This window comes from Anopheles gambiae, chromosome 2 (genome assembly GCF_943734735.2).
Source record: "Anopheles gambiae chromosome 2, idAnoGambNW_F1_1, whole genome shotgun sequence".
Taxonomy (NCBI): Eukaryota; Metazoa; Arthropoda; class Insecta; order Diptera; family Culicidae; genus Anopheles; species Anopheles gambiae.
The window spans coordinates 40,877,767-40,905,380 of NC_064601.1; the positions used below are offsets into that span (position 1 = coordinate 40,877,767).

A 27,614-nucleotide genomic window follows, 5' to 3' on the forward strand; every position below is an offset into this window, starting at 1 on the left:
AAAAGCCAACAAAATGGGACTCCCGTTAACGATTGCAGGTGGAACCTTTTTTTTCGTTTTTTTTTTTTGGTTTCAGAATCGCTGTTGGTTCTAGTTGCGATCCTTATCTTGGGATACCAAACACTAAAATGCACCACGAGGGAAAATTAAAAACAGGTAAGCTGTAAACGAAAGACAGTAAATGGATGTCATCATTAAACGGTTTATGGCTGGCACGAGGGAAGGAAGCCACTATTGCTGATCTATCTTCCACCAGCAATCAAACTACCGTACACAAACAGAGCAAAGCTAAAGATGAAATGTTGAACAGGAAGATTATTTTGTTAAATGCTAGAACAAATTGTATTTTTGTGATCGTGAGTTGAATGTTTAAAATATGTAATTATAAGAGATCTAAATGAATTTGGAGATGCAAAGATACTTCAGGAATTTTATGCAACTCTGTAGCTTGAGATAACGATGAGCACTAGATTAATTGTCATTTCAGAACCGTTTTAAATCGTATATTGCTAAACAGATAATTCTACAGTATAACTTGTATTATAAATACGGATTTTCTACTCTCTAGTGATCTATTTCGATAGAAGCACTGACTCATACAGAGCGGAGGACTAGTGCTGTAATAATTAGATAATTTATGTAATGATTCATCCTAATGTAATAGATTCTTTCATTATTAATCTAACCCTAAAGACTTGTTGAGATTAAGAGAAATCGAAAAAAGATCAAACATCATTTCTTGTTCCAGTGCATTTCTTGTGATTTTAATTATTATGAGTACTTTCGAACTTTCGATTCACTTTATTCACGCTAGCTGGCCGTGAGAGCCTCGATCACCTGGAGCTTCCCAGCGAACTCCTAGATACTTTCGCGCCATCACCTCCCGACAGGCCCGTACTTTCCCGGTTTAATATGAGGGAAATTAATATTCCCAGTTTCTCACCATTCGCAGCGATTGCAATGTGTGAGGTCAGGTGAAAATCCATTCAATGGGCTCAGCTGATCGATATCGAAGATCGCACAAACCGATCCAGTCGAGTCATCCAGTCGCCGGTCGCTCTCCGGAACTGACGCCAAGCACTGAGACGGAGCAAAGGGAAGGCTTAATTCCGGAACCGATTTGTTAAGCAATCGCCATGAGTCAGCTCGGTGACTCGATTTCATCTCACGATTGAGACAACACGGTTGCATCCTATGAATGAAGCTAGGCGATCGAGCTTCCGATCGTCCCGTGCGCGGTCGTGGCAGTTCGTCGCTGGGAAATCATCACACCCTCATCTTTATAACCTCACAGCAAAAGCGTATGTAATGTGGAAATACCTCCTGTGAGTCCCTTCGAAGCGGTAAATAATGAATTCAGGCACTACGTTTCAAGCATTGGGCCAACCGTTTCGATCGATCCAATTACTCTGCTCATCCGGTTGCACCGTCCAACCAGAGTGTCTCCAAGATCGCAAAATTCGGAAAGGCCCGAATTTATGACCGATTTCACGATGGACCATGTTTTCCGTGCCCTTAATGAAGGTTTCAGCATTCATACGAGAGCTCTGCCCTTCCTGCGTCCCGGTCATACCTTCGCCGCACCCGTTGCTCTCTTCAACTCCCAGTGAAAACAATCGATTCCATTCCAATACAAATTAACGATCATAATTCATTTGCCTGTCAATTTGTAAGGCTCACATTTTCGGGGGTGCATGTGCAAACAGCGAGAGATAAAACATTGGCAAGGCATTCTGTGACAAAGAAGATATCAATAAATAAATTCAGCAGCAGCAGCAGCAGCAGCAGGACAATCGGTTGACAAGTTTTTCAAACAAACATGCACACACAGACACACAAACACAGACAGGCGCATGCAAGGAAATAAGGAAATAAACTAACGAGCGAAACTTCTAGGACGAATGGATAAGCAAGAAGGAAGAGAAGAAAAAAAAGCACACACACAAAAACAAGATCCTCTTTTTGTGCTTTGCGTTGGGTCAACTGTGACCCATAACAGACCCACCAACCCTCCCTCTTCGTCTTGAGACGTTCCGTTCGCTTCGCACAAACAAATTCGCCCGGAAGCTACCGTAGGCAGCGCTGACAGGATGGTGGAATAAATCGGAGATTGATTCTGAATTAACGATCGATCGATAGTTTGACAGAAATCGCAACCTGAATCGCAACCTGCAATCGACCGTACACGACCCTGTGCAGGGAGCTGTGGCAGGGGGCGCTGTTTACTGGCTGCTCGGAAATATTTTACGTCAATCCTCCCAAACCTGTGTGCCCAGGGCTGCTAGCCTGCCTGCCTGCAAGATGCATGCCCGACTTAACCGCCAGGAGCAAGTGCCTTGGTGACGGCAGAAGTAATCCTCTGTTCCAGCATCTAAATCTGTAATAATGATGTGAAGCGAAATGTCAAATTGGCAAAAGCGATTGTTTTCGGGAAGGGGGCAAAGTTAAAAAGGGAACGAACGCAGGCCGAGTGCCGAGAGCTTGAACGTGCGTTTCATTATCGTTGGTTTTGGTGGTGCGATCGAAACATCGAGATCGTTATAAACGATTCAGTCAAATGGCACCGGGGGGAGGGCAACCGGGTCGGAGAAAGGCAACCGAGAGACAATTTTAAGACCGTGATGATGGTGGAGTGTGTCCCCTGCCTGCCCCAAAAGGGAGAGGGTGGACAAATTCTCGTAAAAGACGTGATGGGTGAATCTTAATAATGCTCATATCATTAAAAGGAGAAAAGCGTGTGCGTCGTCCTTTCGCGGGTCTGTTTTGTCAGCGAACCGTGCGTGAGCTCGCTGGCGGGTTCCACTTTCTGGAGGGAAATCATTTTTTGATTGGAACAATCCATTGTCAGCCGAAGATGATGCATTGCTGGCATACCGAAATGTATGCCGCTGTTTGTGGCTTGTTATGGGTGGAAATAATTGGTATTTAGAGAGCAGTAGCAGCAGTAGCAAAAACCTCCACGATCTCTGTTTTAAATATTTGAAAGGGAATGAATTATTGTAATGTTTTGCAAATGGTATTTATGCTTCCAGCTGCTGCAAGGAAGCATTTCACACAGGGAAAATCAGCAAATGCTTTTGTGTGTGAATTTGGATGAAACGCTGTCATGATCAGTATGATTGGTAGGCAAAACTGGTTTGCGGTTTAGTGATCAAACTTTGCATTACAAATGTGGCATATACGCAGTAATAAAAGGATTAAATTTGCTTATGAATTATATAAAATATTACGTTTCATTTCTTGCAATTTCATCATTAATAACATTCCTAGAAGAAACATATCGTACGTATAGAAGAGCATATCGAATTGGTGAGCAAACATTCCAACACAGCGAAACAAATCATCAAGCACCCTTCGGCAAACGGCGCGAAAGAATGGCCTCACGGACTGTGCGGGATGCTGATTGGGCGCTGATTGATGTGAGATATTTGTGCTGTGCTGAGCAAAGCCGCCGATACTGCCGACAACAAGAATGCAGCAAAATCAAACAGCTTTGAGCAAAAGCCGCACCAAAACGGCCGCACGTGCCCGATCGGGAACACGATCGGCCACACGCTTACGCCGTCAAAATTGGGGCCTGTCCGGAAAGGTGGCCGCCCCGAAAATCGTTCCGATCGAAGGCTTGCCCGGCCACAAGTGTTGAAACCGCAAGTACGCGTCCATTGTCCGTTTGATCGCGAGCGAGCGCGCCCGCGCTTCGACCACTTTTCGGCACCTCAATTGGGGTTTTGATTGTAATTTATGATTCGTAATTACTCAACCGAAACTGCTTCGTCTCCGGATGAATCACGGAATCACTCTGAGCAATTGTCGTAATGAATGAGGTGAGGGATCTCTCTCTTTCGCTCCATCGCTCTTTTGATAGTCAAAGCGTCGCTCGATGCCGATGCAATCGATCTATGCGCAAACGATCATTCGTGATCGGGCATGATCTACTGTGGCATATGTGTCGTGACACGCTGCCATGATAAAACCGCGGCCCGGTGGGGTGTGTTAATGGAAGAAGCGGCAACAGCAGCAGCAGCTCGTTCGCTGCTAACGGAGTCAGCCTGAAATCAGCTAATCATGCCAAATGAGGACACACCGCATTGAAACGGTTGGGATGGAAATGGTATGTTTATGAACTTGGACAAACGATCGATTAGCGTGCCGGCGATGATCGAAGCATTGGCAGCCCGAAAGGTCAGCCCATTGCTATGCGGGTCGGTGCTGTGGGGTTGTTTCTCTTCTTTGTTGTTGTTGTTGTTGTTGTTGTTGTGAGATTTATCAGCCGATCCTGCTGTGAAGGTTGAGCTGCGTTTCATATCTGGTAGCAATTGCAACTGACGAAGGCAAGGAAACGGAACAAGGGGGAGTAGTTGGCATAAATTGTTGTTGCCTTTTTTGTGCGGGTTTTATATGTGATGAACATCTTTATAGTTACGAATGGCTTTCCGATATAAGTCCGTGTTTATAGTTTAATCTTTTTTATTACGAACTTTCTAATGCAGATATTGCAAAGCCTTATTTTTAACTTATTGTGTCACGTAATTGATTTTTTGAGAGGAGAATAGTTGTTGGTGATACTGTAATATTTCTTGCACATTTGTTTGTGCTCAGATTTAAATTTTGTTGATAAAAATACTGCTGAAGATTGCTGAAGAATTGATGGTGGCAGATATCTTGTGCATTGCTAGTTTTTTTAAAAATAAGTTTAATATATAATACATACATACCGATATATGACTGAAATAGTGCCCGAAGACAGAGATGCAAATCAACAATAGAAGAGGAAAATACGTTTCATGAATAATTGTTTATTTCATGAATAAATTCAAGCTTAATTCAAAACTAAGGATTGATTTTGTTTTCTTTAAAATTAAAAAATATAATACCATGTTAAAGAACACACGAAACAGAATGATAATTGAATATAAATATATATAAATATAAATATGTGGAATCATTTTGAAAAATGTATAAAAATTTAAATCAATACACATAAAAATTACAAGGTTAGGGTACAGTACAGCAGAAAATATAGTTTTAGCTTCCATCTCAGCAAAAGCTGTTAAACTTATTCGTACACCGAATGGAACGAGCTTTCCGACGAGCTTGTGCGCATTTACCCTAGACACAAACCACACAAAACTTGAAACTGGTATAAGGCCTATTCGACCTCCGGAAAGTGGTATAAACTGGATGCAAAGGATTGCATTATGGGAAAACACCTTTTCAAATGTGGTAAAAACTTTGATTGAATTTCTAAGCATGTAATAAGACATTAGCAGCATTAACGATTAGAAACAAAAATTAGCTAAGCGACGGGAGCGACAAAATGCTGCAAAAATTGTCCACTTAGATATTAATAAAAGAGCTCTTCTAGTGGCGCATCAAAAATAAGCACATTGACAAAACTTTAACGACAAAAAGTTATACCACATGACAAAAAGTCAAGCCTCTATTGTTTGCTCATAGAAATATTTAAAACATGAATATCGATCGATATTTTGTTAAAGCAGTACCGTTTTGATGCAAATTTCGGACAGCTTCAGACTCCGGACATTAAGCATGTGCTTGTTCATTAAGTAAATGCATTGAAATGCATCAGAATCGATGAGGTTCAGCGTACCAGCGTAAAATGAATAGTGTTTGATGAAATTGTGCTGTGATTATCTTTAAAATATTTAATTTATTCTGACCGGAATTCAAAGCGAGATTTTTTTCTTGTTTTAAATTACGCACAACCGAAGTAGATTGTAATTAATTGCATGCACATATTTGTGGGCAGCGATAATAACACGAAAATAACGATATTTCGAGATAGATGTGACAAATGCCTTGATGGCCGTACTGGGAAGACCGTCGATTTGTGCAGCAATATTTCGTCTCTATGCATCTACGAGTACAAGATAAACGGTCAGTAAACCGTCGTCCTTTCACTCGAGGAGGACACCAACATTCAGGATTAGGACTTTACAAGAAGTTAAAAACTATTAAAATGTAGTATGTATGTGAAGGTTATAATAGGAATTTTGGAGCTGTCTGAAATTTGAATCAAAATGTTCATATCTTGAAACATTAGCTTGAAATTGCCAGTAGTATTAATCAGAATATGCAAACATTCTAAAGTTTTGTTTCACTTCAGTGAGTTCTGCAAGAATATAACCGAACAAATTTACCGAGTTAGTAAGAAATTATTACAAGCCGAAAATTTCTTAAGTGTCCGTAGTTTGAAGCAATACGATACACAATAGAAACAAAAATCAACTAGAAACATGCAGTAACGCAATATTTCTACATAAATGGATCACAACTGCACCAGATAACTCTTTAAGCTTGTTCACAAGCGTAAAATTGTGTCACTTTTTATAATTTGCAATATTTGTCAACTTTATTTCCTGGCTGCTGCAGGCCACAAAATAAAGACAAAATTGTTTTGACAAAATTGTCAGCATTTTGTCCCTCCCGTGACCTTACGGCTTATACATTTGACAATATGAAAAACATTAATCAACAGGTTTTATTAAAAGGATAACTGTCAAAAACTGCTATGCTTAGTAACACGTAATGAATTTGCTCGCTTTGAAAAAAAAAATCCAAATGTTCTTCCACACTACATTTCAAAACCCACACAGTCAAAACACGTTGCCGTAGGACAGGATGTGATAGGTAAGACTTCATAGATTTCACCTATTTTGAAGCTCATACCATCTTGCAAGGAACTTCATACGAAGGCATAACAACATTAATAATAAAAATAGTGAATTGCTTGCAATATTTGATTGATTATTAAAAAAAAAGAAAGTTATATAAGACAAAGAATTGTTATTAAATATACGATAAAAATTTAAAAGTTCATACATTTCAAACAAACTAAAACTTTGTTGCAGAATTTTCCTCTAATTAACCTATGAGCTGTCACATTTAAATGTTTAACCAGCACACCCCACATCAGTGGATCGAGGTCGATTAGTCAACCAGGCCCATGGGATCATGCGTCATGGGACGAACGTATTATTCATCACCCAGAATTCAACCGAAACGTGCAAGTTCTCTGCAAGCACTGCGCAACACCCCAAACGCGCAAAGGAAAACTCATTCCGAAAGGGTTATCAGTTTTATGACACAAATTAAAATTCAATTAAGCCGCCCGGGATTTATCCGAAACGGCGACCCGCGGTGGCATCTGGCAGCGTAATAAATTTTCTCGTTATCGCAATACGATTCCACAGTCGCATGGGTAAGGTTGAGCCAACATTCCTACTGCGGCGGCGGCGGCGACTGCCAGCGATCGTGATCGGGTGTTCGGGTGTTTGTTTGCTGGAAAATGGCAGGGCGTTAAATGTGCGGTAGCGGCTTTATTGATCGCCATTAATCTTTCCCGCCGCAACACAATGACACAAAATCGGCATGGTAGCGGTTGTCGGATGGATGGAGGCCAAATTTAGGAAGCGGCTGGGATCTGAGATAAAAATTGCCTATTGGTCTGTTTTGTAAATATTCTCGCGTATTTTAGCACGTGGCGTCCGGAAAAACTGTTCATTGGTCGGCGAGAAAAAAACAAGATCGCGTCTTTTACGCGTCTATGCTGGAGTTATTTAAATATATTTATTCCAAAAACAGCACCACATCGGCCAGAGCAAGGAAATTTCAAGTGGGTCGGTTTTCTCCTCGTCTTTCCGGGCCTGGCAAAGGCAGAGGAAAAGAAGTGACCGTCGAATCTGGTTTTAATCCACGCCGGATGTGCGATCGGGATGCCACCTACCACCGTTCGTTCTCAGACACGATCGAACAGTCAAAACAGTTATTGATCGATCATCATCATTCGAGTCCAAGTGCGTATGGTTTGATGTTGATAAAACCATCATTCATAGATCGACTACCACACACACACACACGCACACGTATTGCTCGTCGTCCGTGCATCTTGTACGGACTGTTTTCCTTTGGCAGGACGTCCATGTTCAGCTGGTGGCGCCACTGCCGACATTAACCTGCACCGTACCGAACGCACCACAGAAAGACAGAAGCCGGCGGGCGGTTCTAGAGCCGAGCGAGCGCTTTTGTTTCCGAGCAATCCATTCCCAGCCTCAGGCTCATCCGAGCAATCTTCATCCCGAGCTCAAGTGGTTCTGTGACAGCAGTAGGCAGTAGCATAAATTATGTAACGCTAATGCACTCCCCGGGGCTGCTGGAAGTTGCAATTTGTCAGCATTTGGCTCCGCCGTCCAGCTGAACCGCGCAGTCCCGCACAGTGGCGGGGCCGGCGACCAGAAGCCGCCGTTTACAATCCTTGGGCATCTTGTTTTGGCTTTGATGTTTCGTCGTTGTTTTTGTGGCACACCCGTTGGGGGGTGGGGAGTAGGTGCGGGTGTGTGTGTGTGTGAGAGACCGGGTGCATGGTGCTGAGATGAGAAAATGTTTGGAATGTCACAAACTAAACGACAAATAAGGCAAAGACACGGCGAGATGATGACGGGTGCATTATGGAATGAGTTGCTTTAATGCTTTAATTCAAAAGGTTAAGGTTTAGCGGTGGCTACAGTTGATGGTGAACATTGTAAAAGGTCGTGTTGGAACATTTTTAAAGTAATTTTTAAATTAACACAAAAGAACAAGAACCAACAAAAAGACTAAAGAAAAAACACTTGGTAGTTAAATCAAAATATTTACAAGTTTAGTAGAAAAATTACTCAAACTACTACAAATAAAGTTAATAGTAGGAATATGACAAAGGTTCATTTAAACGTTATTTATTAAACTAGATTTTTGGTTAAAAATAAATTAGCTAGGTATATGGTTTATGTTTTAGTTTTCAATCTTTTGTAAAATGTGTATTTTTTAATCATTTTGTCTTCAGATATCTGTTTTTAGAATGCCGAAGGGTAACGATCGCCTTTCTTCATGGTAAATATTAATGATTGTGCTTATTTGTTTACTTTTATCGACAAATGATAGATAGTTAAAATATTTTATTTTATTTTTATTTTATTAGCTGTTTAAGCTTTGGTTGAGGTCTTATTTTTCTTATGCTTGGTGTAACGTCCTACTCGGACATGGCGTACATGAGGCTTGCTACAGGAGGATGGTCCATTTGAGGCTTGAAGCCACAATGGGCATGTTGTTAAGTCGTACAAATTGACGAATGTACCACAGGACAGCCTCAGGGTTTAGTATTATACCTTATTTTCTATTTAATTGAGGACACAATTATTTTTTTTTAACAAAATGGAACGTCGAACACACAACTTTGTCATCTCTTTAAATTTTACTTTTAAAACTGGCCATATATTTTTCATGCATGTAAAAGTTCAAAAGATGTAATTTTTTCTAATTGAATTCTTGACATTTAAACAATAAAGCTAGTTATACTATGATCCGAATATTATTTCCTAGCTTCGTTAATCTGTTGGCTTGCTGATGCAACAATAATATGAATTTAAAACTTTTCTTTTCGTTTCACTTCTCTGCTCCAGACCCGATTGTAAAATGTAGGAAAATTTTATTAGCTTGTCAAGTGCGGGGTTTTTTATGCCTGTGGTAAATCGAATTTTATGAGCTCTCTAAATTTTCCTGGTTAAAAGTAATAAATTATTCATTTGTTAACATTAAACACCATTCTTGCCTCAACCGAAAGCTGACGTCAGCTATATCGTAAAACCTTAAATAAAGTTGCTTTCTTTGAACATTTCTTGCATTCTTCAATATTTTCCGCTTTGGTGAGTAATAATTTTCCAACGATTTTCCACCGCACAACACTTCTGTTTATCCTCAACCATTACCATCCGTACGCACTTCAGTCTCCCTTGTACGGGGGAAAAAGAGCATTTCAGAACGTTCGATTATTCCACCCAACAATGGAATCCTTTGAATGCGGGGTAAAATCCCCGCACTGACATTGGCCCATATCACTGACAGCTTATTTCTCTGTTGACATGATCCTCCGCCAAACAACCTTCTTGCTTTGTTAGCTGACGTAGTGTCGAATTACGGTCGCGCTCTGGGTATGTGCCTAAAGTCATCAAGTGAAATCGTGTCACCGAGTAGATGGACAGGCTCGGTGGAACTTCATTTCGATTTAACACACAAACACCAACACTAACACACGAATGACAGTGTTGTTGTTCTAGAAATGGACCAAATGTCCGCTTGTCCGCTGGTTTTGCGTACACGCATGTCATTGTCGTCAATCGTCTAGACAATCCCGAATGCACCGGCGGCGCTACAACCCCTCCCGAGGGTTGTAAATTTGTGTTACACAACCGAGCTGACCCGCAAGCCCGCTCCGGTCCATCCTTGCCGATGGCGCACCAGCATCCCACCGCGGACTCGATTATGTAAAACAGACATACAACATGCAATTGCGCTCAGGATGGCCCTTCGACCGACGGGACAAGGTCTGGAAATCCTTGGAGGTCCTTTCGGTTCTGTCTCCGGTCCTCTCGGTGGTGCAAGGAGAAAAGCGACACCGACCAAAAACCAAAACACAAATCAAACAAATTGGACGTTCAACATTGCTTCCAGATGTCTTCCCAGCGGTGGACCGGAGACGTTTGCTCGAATGAATCGAAGGATTCCTGGCCTTGCTTTGCCTTATGGCTCGATAGTGTGTGTGTGTGTTTTCATTACATTTGTGGACAATGTGTACATATTGAAAGTCATTGAAGGAAAGAGACATACTTTCCCTTCGAACATCACAGCTCTTGGTGGTTGTGACCGCTTCTTTTGATATCTTGCAGAACACTTTCTATGGTGTGGTGTAATTTTTTTCCCGGAAAAATCAAATGAACCTCGATCGCCATCTTTAATACAGCACAGGTTGGTTGGTATTGGTTAATGGCGGGAAATCTACTGTACGAGCGCATCCGACTGCGCAAGATCAAACCGAACCGAGGCGAATCCCGTACGTGGAAAATCTCTCCCCGTGTACCAATCAGTGTCCGATGCGTTTTCCCTCCACAATACGATTCACAAACGTGAGAGTGTGTGTTTGTGGGAAACAACACATACACCACCGTGCATGGGTGTTCGATGCCGGATAGTTGTGGCCATCGAACCGGAGGAAAATTGGCCCACAACTCGCAGTGATACAAAACAGCGATAAAACTTTCCCCAGCACAGCACGGTTGCATGGAAAAGAAGAAGCACATCGATCGAATAAGGATAGCACCAGTGCAAGAAACACAGCGCTTTGGTTTTCCGACCAGAATCGTCTTCTCAAGTACGCAGTGTTTCCGTCTCGTTTCAGCACGGCATTGCGTTACATTGCCGCAGTTTCTCGCCGGGGTCTGGAAATTCGATGGCACCAGATATCGGAATGTGCGGGTCGCCGTACGCCCAAGAACAGTCGGTCACATGTGGTTTGGGCGAAAGGACGTTCGTGTGCAGTTCGTTGCAGCAGTTCTGGGCAGAAGTTGTCTGAGCTCGAGAATGTAGCACACGTTGGCAAAGGACAATATGGAGTTGCTGTTGGATTAAAGTGCAGAAAACAGTTGTTGAATTTTAAACAAATGATGTTTATCTGATTGTTGATGTGAAGTGGAATTTAGATTGTTATATTATTGTGCCTAAGACAGTGAGGTTGACACTCTTTCAAGTGTTTGTGATGGTTTAATATTGATACTGTTCAAAAGTTTAAGCAAGCCATTGTGAATCTGTTGTGAAGGTGGACAGTATAGTTAAGTGCGGTGGTGAGCGAAAGAAAGGATGCTCCAGCAAGGATACTACGATCTAACACACACGGAAGCATCAAGTGGCAGCGAAGCGAACAATAATACACCGTTCTCGGTGAAGGACATACTCAATATGGTTGAATCAGGTGCCGGAGTGGTGGACGGGTATCTCAACTGTCAGATGGAAAGGTAGGTTGGAAAATGGCTAATATTGTGCGATTTAGATAAATTCTAAATATATATACAAATAGTATATGTATATATATATACATACTAAGAGTCGTTTTTTATGCACACGAAATCATTTTTTAGAGAAAATAATGTTTTATACAAATGGTTGAAAACACTTACGTATCGCCCTTGAGTTCCTCAAAGTAACAACTCAACTTTATTTAAAAATTTAATACCATTTTGCATAAACAGTTCTATTCTTTGTGGTTCCTTTTTCAAGTTTGCATGATATTTTTCCTTTTACAAGCTTATCTGGTTGAAGAATTAAAGAAAAGGTCATTCTATTTTATACCTACACTAGGCTACATTTAAAGTTTAACTTATTCATTTTTCTTGTCTATTTGACGATCTCATTTTGTCGTTAATTTTCCCCTCAGTATTGTTGAATAGCTTATAGAGAAAGCTTGATAATTGTTTCAATAAAAATGTATTTTAAGGAAAATTAATACGTTTGTCTAAAATTGTTCTGTTAAATATTGTTGTTTTAAGGCTTCTTCAGAGTTTGTAGAGTGTTTAAATTTTTTTACGTTGAAATTACTTATTCAGGTGGATGAAGGTTTACATTGCAATTTATTTATGAACAAATATTCATTTAAATCGAACTAAAATAACGATGAACTGTAGAAATTCAGCAAATTTGCTATTGGTGCGATAATTGCATCCTGTTACTGATTCATTTTATTTATTTTTAAACGCCCAGGATTGGTCATTATAGTGCTACACAGTTTGATAAGATTTGATATATTTTCCATTTAAAAGTCGTTTGTGAAGGATTGATACAAGCTTTTTTTCTAAAAATACTCAAAAGTTCTTCAAAGTCTCTATCTCAGTCAAAGTCACGGACAGTAAATTTATCCATCTTTATCCTATCCTATCTTTATGGTTGGTAACAAAAGAGCCTGGATTAAATTTAAAAACAGGAATAAGCATATACAGATTATTTTTCTTGTAAGTACTTCAACCTACGTGGTCTCACCGTCATTAAACAAGATGGTTGAAGTTATTTGCAATGAAAGGACAAACCCAACATACTTGAGATACAGTAACTTCACGAAAGAAATGTAAAGAATAACGTATAAGATTTAAGTGACTAAATATTAGATTAAACAAAAAGGCTAATTAGGGCAGCTGGTAAAATGTTTCCGTAGATCTATTATAAATGAAAATAAATAACACATCAAATAGTCATTATAACCTAGTACGGAACAGTCCAGAGGAGAATTGTTCAAGTTCCTAATAAAATTGATCTATTGATCCCATCGTCCAGATGTGTCAAACTCAGTTGTTCGATGACCACTTCTTAACCCGAATATAATATCTACGTTGAATATTGATTCTAACGTTTGGGGAGTTGCGCGCTTGGAGTCCATCCAGTGTAGGGCTACCCGTTTCGCGCTCCGTTCGTGGGGCAGCAACAACGACTACACAACAAGGTGTTTGTTGCTCGGGTTACCCCAACTCGACGACCGAATACGAAATGCTGGACTGGCTTTTATCGTTGGGCTTCTCAATGGTAGCATCGATTGTCCGGTTTTGCTCTCGTCGATACAGCTGTACGTGCCTGCAAGAACTCTCCGCCCTCGGGCGATGCTGGCCATCCCAGAGACAAGGACCGCCTTCGCCTCCCGAGACCCGTTTTTGCGTATATGTCTTGCTCTGAATGCGGAATCTGATGCGTATGAGCCCGGCATGACGATGGCAAATGTGTTGAGTCGCATTAATTTACTTCGCGCCTCTCGCCAGAATCTTTAGCGTCCTTGTAATTGTTATTATTGTTATTATTGTGTTATTGTAAAGCGTGTGACTATTTATGTTGTATTCCTATTGTACCCTTACATATATCGAGAGGGCTTATGAGGTCCGTCGATCATTTAATAAATATACAAATATACAAATAAGGGTGTTCAATTTCAAATATAGACTGGATTAAACATAACTTCGTAGAGACGCGGGCCCCATTTTTTCATACTTACCATAGATCAATAAATCAACATGGAGGATTCCATATTCCAAAATTAAATATATAATCTTCTTCTTATATTTGGCGTAACGTCCTACGTGGACATGCCGGCCTATGCAGGCTTTCGAGACTTAATTCATTACTACGCAGCCGGATAGTCAATCCTTGCTACGGGGGGACGGTCCATTCTAGACTATATATCAAAAATAAACCTAAAAATTCATTAGCAACAACTTTTGACATGGTCTAACAACTCTTTACCATTCGTTCAATTTCAGCCCCTCGAATCACTTCTCCTACCCGGCCTACTCCGGCTACGACACGTCCTACCATCCACCGGATCCGTACGGCATGATCTCACACGGTTACCTCTCACAAACCCACCACCATCATCACGACCTCAACTATGGATCCGCATCGTACGACTTTGGCTCTTCATCGATGCCATCGTCCATCCTACCATCCCATCTACCTCCTCCACACTACTCACACAGCCAGTCATACGGCTCCTACGGTACGCACAGTACGCCGGTAATCGGTGCGACCAATGCGACCTCCAGCCCAGCACTCAGCTCCGTAGCAAGTTCGGTTGGCTCAGAGCTGGAGCTCGGTGGGTACGGGTCCGTAGACAAATCCTCCCTCATGAACGGTCACGAGCATCCGTGCTCAAACTTCCTACTGCAAGACGTACGGCCCACCCTGCTGGACACGAGCACACCCTTAGACAGTGCGTCTGGCACGCAGAGTCCAGCCGACGGGATCAAAATAAAGGACGAATCCTTTTCGAGCGTCTCCACCTGCGTCACGTCGGAGCACGTGCAGGAGTTGGACAGTTTGTGTCAGCTAAACAACAACAACACCACCGAGGAGGATATGCTGCAAAGTATGTTTTGATCTTCGCACGCCCTTTTCCGCACCTTATTCACACCGCATCCTTTCCATTCCAGAAGAATGCAGCACCCAGCTGGTCACCTCGTCGCGCAGCGAGCTGCGCAAGAATGGTAAGCTGCGCGCCAAGCGAAAGCCGCGCATACTCTTCTCCCAGGGGCAGGTGCTCGAGCTGGAGAGACGCTTCCGGCAGCAGCGCTACCTGTCCGCACCGGAGCGTGAAACGCTTGCCAGCATATTGAAGCTAACCCCTACGCAGGTGAAGATTTGGTTTCAAAACCGGCGCTACAAATCGAAACGCGTACAGATCGAGAGTGCTTCCGTCGCCAAGTGTGACGCAACGTCCTCGACGGGTGTCGCCGGTCCCCGGTGTCCCTCGGACTCTTCCGGTTCTAGCAGCAAGGATTACGACGAACTGTCACCATCCCTGGGCATGCCGACGGTAGGAACGCAGGGCACCGGGAGCTATGGAACAGGATATCTCGGGTCATCTGCTTCAGGGACAACTGGGGCGATGGGTTCGGTTATGAGCTCGGGGGCCGGTTCGTCGTCTACGGTTCCACCGCCACCACCATACCCCACGTACGGCCTTCAGTACAGCGAACAGTACTCGTCCCCACCGCCCCCTCCACCACCCCCAAACCCGTACTACGATCAGAAAGTTTCCTATTGGTAGGGGAGCGATCGGTGGATGATTCGTTGTAAATATCTTAGATTCTTTACCAAAAATTTCTTACCAAGGACACCTTGCTTAGGACAATAAAAGATGAAATAAACTAATGTAAATGCCGATGGTGTAATAAATGTAGTCCATCATTCAAAAGAGCTCGACCGATACGAAGTTAGCAGTCATCGATCATCATATCGCGCTGGCACGTACGCAAATGCACATCTGGTTTGGACGTTCCGATCCACCCAAAATGGGGCCAGCGCCTACTGCTGACCCGAATCTTTTCCCCCGACGTGCTTTAAGTCGTAATTGTAATTTGATAGTGGCTCCCAAAACAAAACAAAAACCGTCAAGAAATCCAGTAAGCGACCAGACGGCTGACACATCAGTTCGGTGTCGCGAGCTGCTAAAATGGCCATCCATCCGCTATACCACCAACGATTGACAGCGAATGAAACCCGATTCGATGCTGCCGTGTACGTGTGTGTGTGTGCGTCAAGCAAATAAAGACGAAATCGTTTATTGCTTGCTTCCAGCATTATGATCGATTAAGGCAGTTCATTCATTCCTTCGCCCAGGGTCTGCCTGTTTGACTGACGGAATCGCGGAACACTGATCCTTCCGTTTTTCTCCCCCACTGCTCCAACTCCCAGCGGCCCAGTTTCGGTAACACACACACACTCGCACACACTATCCAAAGGGAAAACTCTCGCATCTTGCACCCCTGCGCGAGGTCGACCGGGGGCATCTGCTTTACGTTCTGTCAAGGAAACGATTAGCCCCCGGATAACCCTCACGATCTGTGCGCGCTCGCTCGCCCGATCGTAAGTCATGGGTGTAAGTGGCCAAGTATGTGTGCGTGTGTGTGTTGGTGCGTGGCTTGGTGCGAGCTCAAGGGATGAAATAGAACCGATGGCCAAATGCCATAAATCGTAGTTTTGCTCTGTGCGCCATCGTACGCCGGTGCGTGCTCTAATTGTGCGTGCAACGAACACTTTCAGCTTTTGTAGTGCCGTCCCTCTGTGGTGCATCCCTTCTCTGTCTCTTTCTCTCTTTCTCTCTCGGTATGGCTTCACCCACCAATCGGGATCTCTAGTGGCACCCATTAATTTCCCATCAAAGATAGAATGACACGCTTGATGCTGGCTCGCGAGGAAAATAAGGGACGATGGGAAAATCTATTCTACACGGAGGGCGGCTTCAGGTTTTGCTCGTTTTACATTCGGCGCTGCTACGTCAAGACGTCTGTTTTGGAAGCTTTGCTTTGTTATCGAACGAGAGGGAAAGTGGTTGGGAATTGTTGTTCTCGGCAAGATTGGATATTATTTACGATGCGCTTAGTTTGGTGGCGGGGGGCGCATGAGATGCAAAACAGAAGCAATGTTTTGGGAAGCTGTGGAAATGTAGTGTGATGGATAACTTTATAAAAATAAACTTGAAAGGGTTTGGATTGGCGATAAACAATGAAATTATTATCTTATCTGCTAATGTTAAACAAACGAAGGGCAATTGCATTGCTCAACTGGCGTAAAATACATGCAGTCTGTTGATGTCTTCTACTTCTTCTTCTTGTTTGGCACAACTAACGTAGTTGGTCTAAGTCTTCCTTAGCCGCGAATGGGCGTTACTATCATTGTCTTGATATTTCTACCATGGTCAGATATGGTAGGTGCCGTCGATACGAAACTCGAATTTATTAGTACAATTCAATAAAATAAATGATTAAAATACATACATCGCCACTGAACAACAAGAAATCTCGTTACTCGTTTTTGCATCCAAACAACAAAAGATAATGGTGTCTACAAACATTTGATAGTGTGTTTAATGCCGTTCTGTTTCAGAAACATAAAGTTATACATAGCATTACAACTACATCAAGAATTGATTGAACATTTGAAGGAGATATTTTATGAAGTTATACATGTTCAGTTAGAAAGAATCTGTAACTAACGGTTAATCTGAATTCAAACCACCAAACGTTCTCTGCGCACGTGCTCCGAAGCATGCGATAGTGCTGCCACCTACTGGCGAATAAGGCTTGTGAACGCCTGAAGGGTATGCAATCCGCGATACGCCTTTATATTGGCGCTTTATTTTTTACTTCAAGACTGTTTTCCAATACTGGCGGCGATATTTTGCAAATAGAGTTATTTCAGTTTTATTTTTTCAATATCTACGTATAAGATCGATGAACACTTTTGTACGGATAATAAATATGTCTAACGCTACATCGTGAAACGGGCAGCTTTTCCTCATCGGCGTTGGCCCAAAGCGTAGAGTGGAGCGGGAAACCACGATTCTTTACTGGTGCAGATGACCGGTGCAAGAGCCAATTATGTTGAAACCAAGGATTATTTGTATATTTGTGTATCTTTCAATAAATCGATGGACCTCATAAGCTCACTCGATAGGCCTGCAGCGCCCTAGGACGAAGTGTTCTAGCAGGCAAAATTATGCCACCAAGGATCGCTTAATAACGGATGAAAGGATGAAAGATGACTACTTCTTCTTGTATTTGGTGTAACACGTTCTACGCGGAAAAGTCGACCTGCACAGGCCTTCGAGTCTATTTCAGTATCACGCAGCCAGATAGTCAAGTCCATGCTTGAGGCTTGAGCGCATGACGGGCATTTTATTAAGTCGACCGAGTTGACGACTGTACTATGGGACTGCGGCATTTCAAATTATTTTTGTCAATATTATTTAGATTCAATTTAGAAAGAGACGAATGTTGCATCTTTATGAGCCAACCAACAAGTGGCAGATTTCCAGCAATTCCAACGGGTGTAGCTATTCCATCTTATAACATCCCCCCAACCCCTCCAACGCTCTGCACTTACAGGGGCCTGAACGCTCTCCTCCTCCTTTCACCGCTTAGGTCCCGAAGCCCTAAATCTGCCCTTCTCCTATCCTTCTAGCGTAACTAACATGCCGTTTTAAGTTAAAAATAGATAAAGTAAACAATCATGAAGCGACTATTACGTAAAATATTTGGCAAGAAATATAAACTATTCATTCAATTATTGATAATTTTTTTAAATTACTTTTTGTCATTTTTTAAATGTTTTCTACCATTCCACTTGACTTTTTACACAGCTGTTAAACATTTGAATATAATACTAAATACTTTTTTATTGAAGTAATACAGATGTTTGTTTTTATGTTATTTTGACGTTATTTTTCATAATGTATACTACTCTTTCATTAAAATATTATTTTAAACACTTATAAGTCACGATGAACGATAGTTTAATTATATTAAACTTATATTATATTGAGATTTCTTATTTTTTTTAGTTTAACTTTGTCGTTATTAATTTTTAATAGATATTTACAAATAAAAGAAAATGCTTCCTGTTCGAATAATCACGACTCATATTTTAACTGATCGTTGCATTAACGTTAAGATAGGAACTAGCTTATGTGCCACTACATTAAAACATTATACTGTTCTTTAGTCCGTCCCATCCTGGAATTTGCCAGTGTGGTTTGGTGTCCCCAACAGATTACATACATAGAAAAAATAAAAAAAAAATCAGAAAAAAATCACACGTGTTATGTTCCATCGTCTTCCCAGGTCAAACCAAATTCCACGTCCTTCTTATAATGTTTGGTTTTTATTTTTTGGCCTAGATACTTTATAGCATAGGAGAACTACAGCTCAGATAACTTTTATGCATACATAATTAGTTGGAGATTTCGATGCACCTGACATTTTAAATTTTATTTGCTTTTCTACTCCCTCTAGAGGTCTTAGAAGTAGAGAGCTACTAAAAAGCCCTAGATCAACTGGTGTTGGTGCCAATGATCCACTGCTCAAAATGATTGATGTTTATAATAGTTATCGGGTTATCATCAGATTTCAATCAATCCGTTACTCAGCTGCGTCAGCATATTCAAGTTAGTTCTAGGGCCTTACTTTAAACATGTACATTGCAAGCATTTAGTTATTTAGGCATACTGCCCGATAACTTTAATTTAAATAAATAAATATCATCATTTACTCTGGTTAAGTGAGCTGCATACGGGAATGTAGAGATATTTATCACAAAAGCTATTGCAATAAATCAGTATGGTCATTTTATGATTATCATAAACGCAAAGGAAAGCAATACCGTTTATTCGAAGCAATAGTTCCGGAGCTAAATTTTGTTCAATAAAGTATTTGTTAAAATACATGGAGGAAATTGAAAAACATAATTTATTTTATGTACATCACCTTCTCAGCTCAATCCACCCTATGATAAATATAAGAATAAGAATAATTATGATTTCATTCAAATTATTTATATCTTTGTAGGCTTCAACTTCAACTTTTAATCATTTTTGTTTTTCGAATTCAATTTCTTTTTTGCCTACTCCTCCTTGCGTAACATAAACCCTTACTTGCATTCAAAAATAGCATTCAGTTGGTCACTTTCACCCGTGCATCGTTTGTAAATGAGATTCTCGATGAGCATATTGTCATTCAAATCACGCCCAAAACATCAAACCCCTCCGTCCGACCGTAAGAAGACCAGAACAAAAGTGCACTCACCACGTCGTTGGTTGCGACCGAGCACCAGCCGACTATTCAAATCAAATGGACACTTTCCCGGCGTGCCAATTCCAGTGTAGAGCTCACAAATTTTCCACTTACCGTGCCACCGCAACCAGCAAAGGGAAAAAAGGACACTTGGCCTCAAGCGGATTTGCAGCTTATAGGCGTCGTGTGTGTGTCGTCACCCCGTGCGCATCAGCCGGCTCGGGGAAACGTCGACAATCACCTCATCATGGTAGCATATTGTCCACGGTCACTCAACTAGAACAACACTTTATCGAGACGTACAAGTTCCCGCGAAAATAAAACGTTGCCAGCGAGAACGATAGGTGGGAACCGTTCTCGGTGCGGCTGAGGGTGAGCTGTTGCTCAACTTTGCCCATTGTTTCTTGATACACACATACTACACTCTTGGTGAGTTAATCTCCTAGTCGTTGCGCTTTCCCATTCCCGGCTGCAAGCGTTTGGATAATAGACACTAATTGAAATTACTGCCCGGAAGGTGTTACTTTTGTGAATTTGTTTTGCCTGCGGCTTTTGCGGGTGCTGGTTGAATCCGTCCAGCACATCCTGTTACTAGCGAACAAGGTGAGGATGAAAATTATTCAGCGCCGCACGTGCACAGTACAAATGGACCCCGCTCCTGGTGGATAAATGGCCTGGAATGCATTGGCAAGCGTTGGATAAAATGTAAGTTAATTAGAGCCTTACAGTTCCGGTTCCGGAAATCCGTACGCTTCCGTTCGCACGTCAAAACAATGGGCAAACGGTGCGTGGTCGTTCGATTGTTCCGACTGCGCGATTGATATCGCCGATAGGGCCAAAAGAGCATGGACTTGGAGGACACTGTAGGGTAATCATCATCAAATGACAGTGTAAACATCGCAAAGTTGATCATCAGCTACAGCTACAGAGGAGGGATTCCAAGTTCGAAGTCGATTTTGAAGTGTGTACAAAAGGATAGTGGAAGATGTAGGGTCAACGAGCGGAGCTAAACAGTTCCAAAATTGTGTTTCGGCGATGGAAAAATCTGGAGCAGTGATTTACTTTACTTTGCGCTATGAAATACGATACAAACACTTCCCTGGCCCCTTGCATGTTGGTTTGCTGCGCGCTCTCTCTCTCTCTCTCTCTCTCTCTCTCTCTCTTTCTCTCTTTCTTTCTCTCTCTTGCATTCGCCTGTTTCACCTCCAGCGTGTAATAATGTCTGGAAGCTAGGGGAATGGAGAAGCAAGCTTACACAAGGATTATCGAATATCACTCGACGCGTTGGCTGACTCGCTGTGGTCAATATTCAATTAAGCGAAGTGATCACTCATCGAACACTTTCCACGCTTGATGATGTATTACGCATCAGCCCTTGGAGTGTGAAGGGAGGGTTGGTGCGTGGGTTACTGCTAGGACTGTGATTTATCTGTGAAGTGCATACTGTGGATGCAATTCGTTGCGCAAAAAAAGGTTACCTCTTAAGTGGTATAAGAATGGTGTTGGTACTTACTTACCGGCGTACATACTGCTTAACACAAATAAAGTGAATCCTGAAAAGAGAAACAACAGAAGATTCAAAGTTTTCCCTTTTCCAGTATTTGATGCAGGTTAAATATTCATTGAAAATGTGCATCATAAAATTGAGACAATATATCAAACCAGTAGAGTAATGCTTCTTTCTTGTAAACCATTATGTAACCATTAATATTTTCACCTACAAAATAACTACAATCTATTGTAAAGGTAGCCTTATAAACGTTTGATTAAACTAGATCAAAGTTTCCTAGCGAGTTATAAGCACTTATCATCATCAATCATTATTATTAATTAATTATTATTAGGAGATCTTTGGATCCAAAATTAGTCGATCTGAGTTCTATGTTGAAGAATGTCCTGGGTCTTAACATTCTACGGGGAGCCTGAAGCTACAATTTAATAAGAATTGATGGGGCGTCTAACAAACGATAAGATGAGTTTATTGAAATTTCTTTCACCAAGTCATACATCTATGAAATATTGATCATCTTAAACTTTGTCGAGCTAGCTGTGACATATGTATGTATTCATCCAGAAGTCACTGTTCGTACCACAAGATCAGTGGATTGGGTGTGTCTGTAAGCCTGGATGCGACAGTTAAGATAACTCGAAGTGAAACTCTAACAACAGATCCGTATAGTTTACGATACATGAAGAATGTGTGAATATTCAACAGTATTATTTCTCAATAAAGTCTCCCATGTGATAAGAGCATTTGAAAAGTGTATTGTTGCGACTAGAAAAAACAAAGGCTCTAGTTTTAATTTATTTTCAAGGCTCCTGTTATTCTTCTGTAACCTTATAATCACAGTTATGCCTGACTATACTGGTTTTTTAAACTTAATAAATACCAAGAAGACGGATAGTCAGTCCTTGCTATGGAGGACGGTCCATACGAGACATGGACGCGGCTCGTCGGGCCGTGCAACTTGATGAAAGTATCAAGGGACCGCCAGTTTTACTTATAGTTATTGTTAGTTTTTTATTTAACTTCAACACTCTGCTCGAATACATGGTGATGTAAAAAAAAAACAAATTTCTTATCAATATAAGGTGCAACTAATAACAAATGTTCTAGACTGACACTCGCTCCTAAATCAATCAATAGTTGCTCTTGACACTTTGACGTTATATTCTACTTAAAAAAAAACGATTTATACATTTAACATCTTCACAAACACTAGACACAGAGACATAGAGACACTTAACAAAATTTCTAGTCATGCCAGCCGCTGGTTTGTGGTCAACATAACAAGAAATACTTCATTTGTTTTTCTTGCAAAAGGTGTTATATTCGTTATTCATTGTATAATAATACATGATTTTAATGGGTTGTATATGTTTAACAAAATAAGTAAGTGAGATTGCACATGAATTGATATTTCAGTTGAAAACATTGTAGCTTTTTCCTGACATCCATGGATACCATTGGCGCATTTCCTCGATGTTTTCCCCGTGCTCAAATAAAAGTAGCTTATTCCCGAAAGTAATTCCATTAACAGTTTGTCGCTAATGTGTATCCCCCTTTTCTTCTCACCCACGAAGGCGGCAGACGCTCGTTAGAATGATTCCGTGATTAGATGATTCAGCACGGTCGAGCCATTCGCTTCGCCACATTGCCCAGGCGAACACCTTCATTTGCGCCTAGCCACAATGCACACAATGCTTCTTTCGGTGGTGGTTTCGCTTCATAAACGCCAGCAAAAAGCAAAAAACACACTCACCTTGAAGCATCGATCGCTTGTCCTTGCTATGTTTACCCATCCGCCACCGCACTACGGACCAGACCTTCCTACCTACCAAGGAGCGCAGAATCGTCCACTAACACACGCGTTCAAGCTCGCCATTACTCCCGCCACCACGCGCACAGCGCGAAGGAAGAGAAACCTGCACTACAGGCAACCCGATAAGCAACCCTCTTCCAGTGATGCCCACATCGACCGCGTTGCCCCGCTCGACCACGCTGCCCGCCCTGCCATGCGCGCTCTCACGCTAAACAAACAACCCTGAAAATATATCGCTCGAGCCGGCCCGAAGCTTCAACCAATCACGGCTCGCCTCTTATCCAATCGAAGTGCGCCAGAGAGTGGTGTACAGAGAACGGAGCACTGCGCGGCGGCTGGCTGGTGCGCGAGCGTGCGGTACTCGTGCTGCTCGTGGAAATGGGAAAAACGCTTTCCCGAGCACACGCGGTGGCTTGCGGGAAAAGTGTGCGCTTCATTCGTGCTGCTCGGCTCGTTAAGTGCGGTTGTGCTCTGGCCGGCTTGCGGGTTTGCCTCTGCTTCAAGTAAAGCAATTTTGTGGTGTGACGGATTGGACTGTGAGAGCGAGAGTTTTTAGTGTGGATCAGTGGAAATTCGTTGTTGCGTCTGAGCGCTATCAGAACCAATTAAGTTTGAATGTGTTTTGTGATAGAAAAGGATTAAAATCGTAGTTCAAACCCTCCGCTGTGTTTCTTGAGTGATTGTGCCGTGCCTGATCGTGTGACATTGTTCGAGCAGCAGCAGCAGTGCCATGAGCTTGACTGCTTCCACCGCCAAGTCGATCGTCTCGACGCCCTTTTCGATAAACGACATTCTCACGAGAAGCCGCCGGGTCGAGCGCCACAGTTCGGGCGAATCGTCTGGCAACGAGGAGGACATGCAAACGTTCTACCATCCCCGACATCATCACAACCACTACCACGCACAGCACACGCGACATACGCAGCATGTGCGGCGAGGAACGCTGGAACCTTCCGGGAGTCCACGATCGACCGTGGAAGAAGGCCTGTACGGAAAGTTGAGCATGAGCTACTACAACAACAACAACAACAACAATGCTACCACACCATCCGGTTTCCCCGTAAATGGAATACCACCTGTCTTACGCCGAGGGTCGCTCGATTGTTTCATGGTGTCTGCCGAGCCGGTGCGTGAACATGGAGAAGACGTGGCCACCCGTCCGGACACTGGTGACGGTGGCGGTGATGGTGGGAATCCGTCGGAACGGATTGCCAGCATGCTGCTGGAAGGGGCACGACCGTCCGCATCAGTCACGGCCACTTGTTACCGGCTGAGCAAGGCGGCCCATCAGCGCAGTGAAAGCCCCATCGATATGCGACGGTTGGCGGAAAACGATTCGGGTACGAATGAACCAAGAGTTGCCAAGCGTTACGGCAGTAAACAATTAGCTAAATGTGTATGATCTTTCCCCCGCTTTTGGGAACAATTGATGTGCACCCTTAACAAATGCCTTTCGAAACACGTGCCATCTACTGTGCTGTGTCTTGTTTGTCTGTGAATGCCTTACAAATAAACGTCCCAATCCCATTTTCTCCCCTGTGCAGATTGTGACTCATCGCCCTCGCCTTACACCGGTTCGTTGGGGCTGCACGGTGGCCAAGCGACAACGCTGCACCCGAGCGAGGAGATGCCGTCCGCAAGGAAAAAGCGCTCCCGAGCGGCCTTCAGCCATGCTCAGGTGTTTGAGCTGGAGCGTCGCTTCGCCCAGCAGCGCTACCTGTCCGGGCCGGAGCGTTCCGAGCTGGCGAAAAACTTGCGGCTCACGGAAACGCAGGTCAAGATCTGGTTCCAGAACCGTCGCTACAAAACGAAGAGGAAACAGATCCAACAGCACGAGGCCGCCCTGCTGAGTGCGACCAAGCGGGTGCCGGTGCAGGTGCTGGTGCGGGAGGACGGATCGTACGGACCGATGCTAGCCGCCGGTCAACCACACTACGCCACCGGGCTGGATCCGGCCCTGCTGAACGTCTATCGGCATCAGGTAAGAATCAAGCCCGGAAGGACCTTAGGCTTAGGTTTTTGATTTTGCTTAATTATCTCTTTTTGCTTGAATTCCCCATCGCAGATACAGATGGCGTACGGTATGCCGGGAATTCCTTCGATGCCCTTCTCCTACTTCTACCCCTCGAAGATGGCCACCGTGCCGAACGGGCCGATAGCTCCTTCCGTCGTCCTGTCCGCACCGTCCTCGTCGTCGTCCACCTCGTCCAACTCCTGCAAGCCGCCCAGCTCTCACCACGGTCCACTTCAGGCCGCATCTTCAGGGCCGCTGAACTTCTCCACCCGGTGCGACAGTGATGCGGAAAATGTAAATTCAACCGGACGGCGGTCACCCTCGGAATTGTCCGGACCGGGCTCGGATGACGTGCGATCGCGCAGCCGGATGGATGTGGATGTAAGCGGCCACTGCAGTGTGCTGTCGTCGGCGGGCGAAGGCGACGAGGACGAGTGTGAAAATGTGGAGATCGATTAATGTGGATGGGTGAGGCGGTTGTGGCTGGGCTAATGTGTAGCGGAATTTGGGGCAAGTGTGCCATACGGGGCAAGAGTGCCACCAAGCATTTTTCCTTAAAAACTTTAGTTTAATGATCAATTGTGTATACAGTTGGTTCCTTTCCAATGACTAGGTATACTGAGCCGAATTTCATATAGACCAATCGATATTCCCCATTGTTTTGAACTGATTTATATTGAGTTTCAAAATTGAGCAGAATATTATAATTTTTGAATCCAATCAAATAAGCTCTCAAAAATCATGCGAACAATCAACCGAAAAAATATTTACACCACCGTATAGCTGAGAAAACGTGAAATTTTTTGTGGGGTTAGTTGAAAAAAACTTTCTTTTTGTCACTGAAAAATTCAATTTCAAAAAAGTTACAACTTTTGGGGCAAGTGTGCCATCTCTGTTTGGGGCAAGTGTGCCACCATCTTTCATAGGCGCGAGCTGTCAAAAATGTAAACATTGTTGTAGCGTGCTGCGGGATGGTGCGCTATTGTGAGCGGATTCCACGCCAGAAAAACAGAACAGTAACAAACCATATTGTGGTACAGTTGGTGGTCAAAAAGGGTTCATTGTTGACTAAATACATGTAGGAATACATACACTAGTGGTACAAACGTAATTATTTCCTATTATCTAAGAAATACGGTTATTTTAACCAGGTGGCCGTCTTGCCCCATACGAGTGGCACTCTTGCCCCATAGCCTAAAAAACAACGTCTTTTTGGACCGTTTTTAAAACGCTTCAAAAACTGTTTTATTTGCATTTTTTTCAAGCGAAACTCATTTATAAGTGAGGAAATAGATGTAAAATGGTTATGAGATTTGAATCGGCTTTTGAAAAACACGTTTTAGTGAGTTATAACTTGAAATGCTTAAGGTGGCACACTTGCCCCAAGTTCCGCTACATAACGTTGTTTACTGTGAGTAGCGCACAAAAACACTTTTAATGTAGGTTAATAATGCTCCCTGTTGTAAAATGTAATGGAAAATAAATGATTTTTTTGATAAATGACAAGTACAAGCAACTCATTTGGAATCATTTTTTAAGACAGTTAAATATAAAGCATTTTATGATTTACTTGAGAAACTACGTAATCGTCTTAAGATGTCGTAATGTGGTATGAAGTTTGAACAAAAGTTTATTTTGCGTATTAAATCGTTCTTTCTCGACGTGACCCATTGGAAATAGCCTTTTGGTCATAATTTATACTGTATCTTGGGCCGAGAATATAGTATTTTAGCTGTGTCATTAAGATGTATGACTCAACACCATGCCCGGCATGAGTTCAAGGCCAGTATAAACAGGGTAAGTTCTTCATTTGCAGGACGAATTATCCTGCTTTGGGTAAACAATTAAGTCCATAGCCAAATCCATTTAGAGACGTATACGTTGTTCCACCGAATATTAAGACGAATATTGTACATTCTTCGAGTTGGCATCGTTACCGAGTCGAAATAATAAACCAATAAATTACTCAATGGCATCCGCTCATCTATACTTTGTATCTGCCCAGCGCTTCCTTATATCCGATACATGGGTGGTCTTTTGCACGGGGTCGATTGGAGCAATGATCGGTCGTAAAACTCACCACACCAACTTCATCCAGCGTCAATGATAGTGCCACCTAGTTAGGCGAAAGGGCAGACGGTTAGCATGGTCGTAAAATGGTTGCTAGCTCGGGCTAGCTTAACCATAACATATGCCCCTGTTATGTTTCTCGCGCAGTGCTTGCGTTCCGAACAAACTCATTGTCAACGGAGGGGACGGCAATGGGTGCCTCCCCTATCGGTCGAGCGCTTTGCGTAAGAGGACCACAACCTTAACGCAAGATATTGCCCAGGATTCTGGAAGGTT

The 27,614-nt window shown here is 42.7% G+C and overlaps 2 protein-coding genes across 2 annotated transcripts in view; one reads left to right on the plus strand and one right to left on the minus strand.

The window, feature by feature from the left end:
- Nucleotides 1–27,614, minus strand: part of LOC5667758 (uncharacterized) — a 549,880-nt gene that overhangs the window by 244,676 nt on the left and 277,590 nt on the right. The window lies entirely within an intron of this gene.
- On the plus strand, nucleotides 10,693–25,760 carry LOC1274346 (uncharacterized). Its single transcript, XM_313453.6, has 6 exons — nucleotides 10,693–11,843; nucleotides 14,124–14,728; nucleotides 14,793–15,405; nucleotides 23,960–24,594; nucleotides 24,799–25,235; nucleotides 25,320–25,760. Exons 1-6 carry the CDS (start codon nucleotides 11,689–11,691, stop codon nucleotides 25,725–25,727), a joined length of 2,853 nt encoding a protein of 950 aa, XP_313453.6. The 5' UTR covers nucleotides 10,693–11,688; the 3' UTR covers nucleotides 25,728–25,760.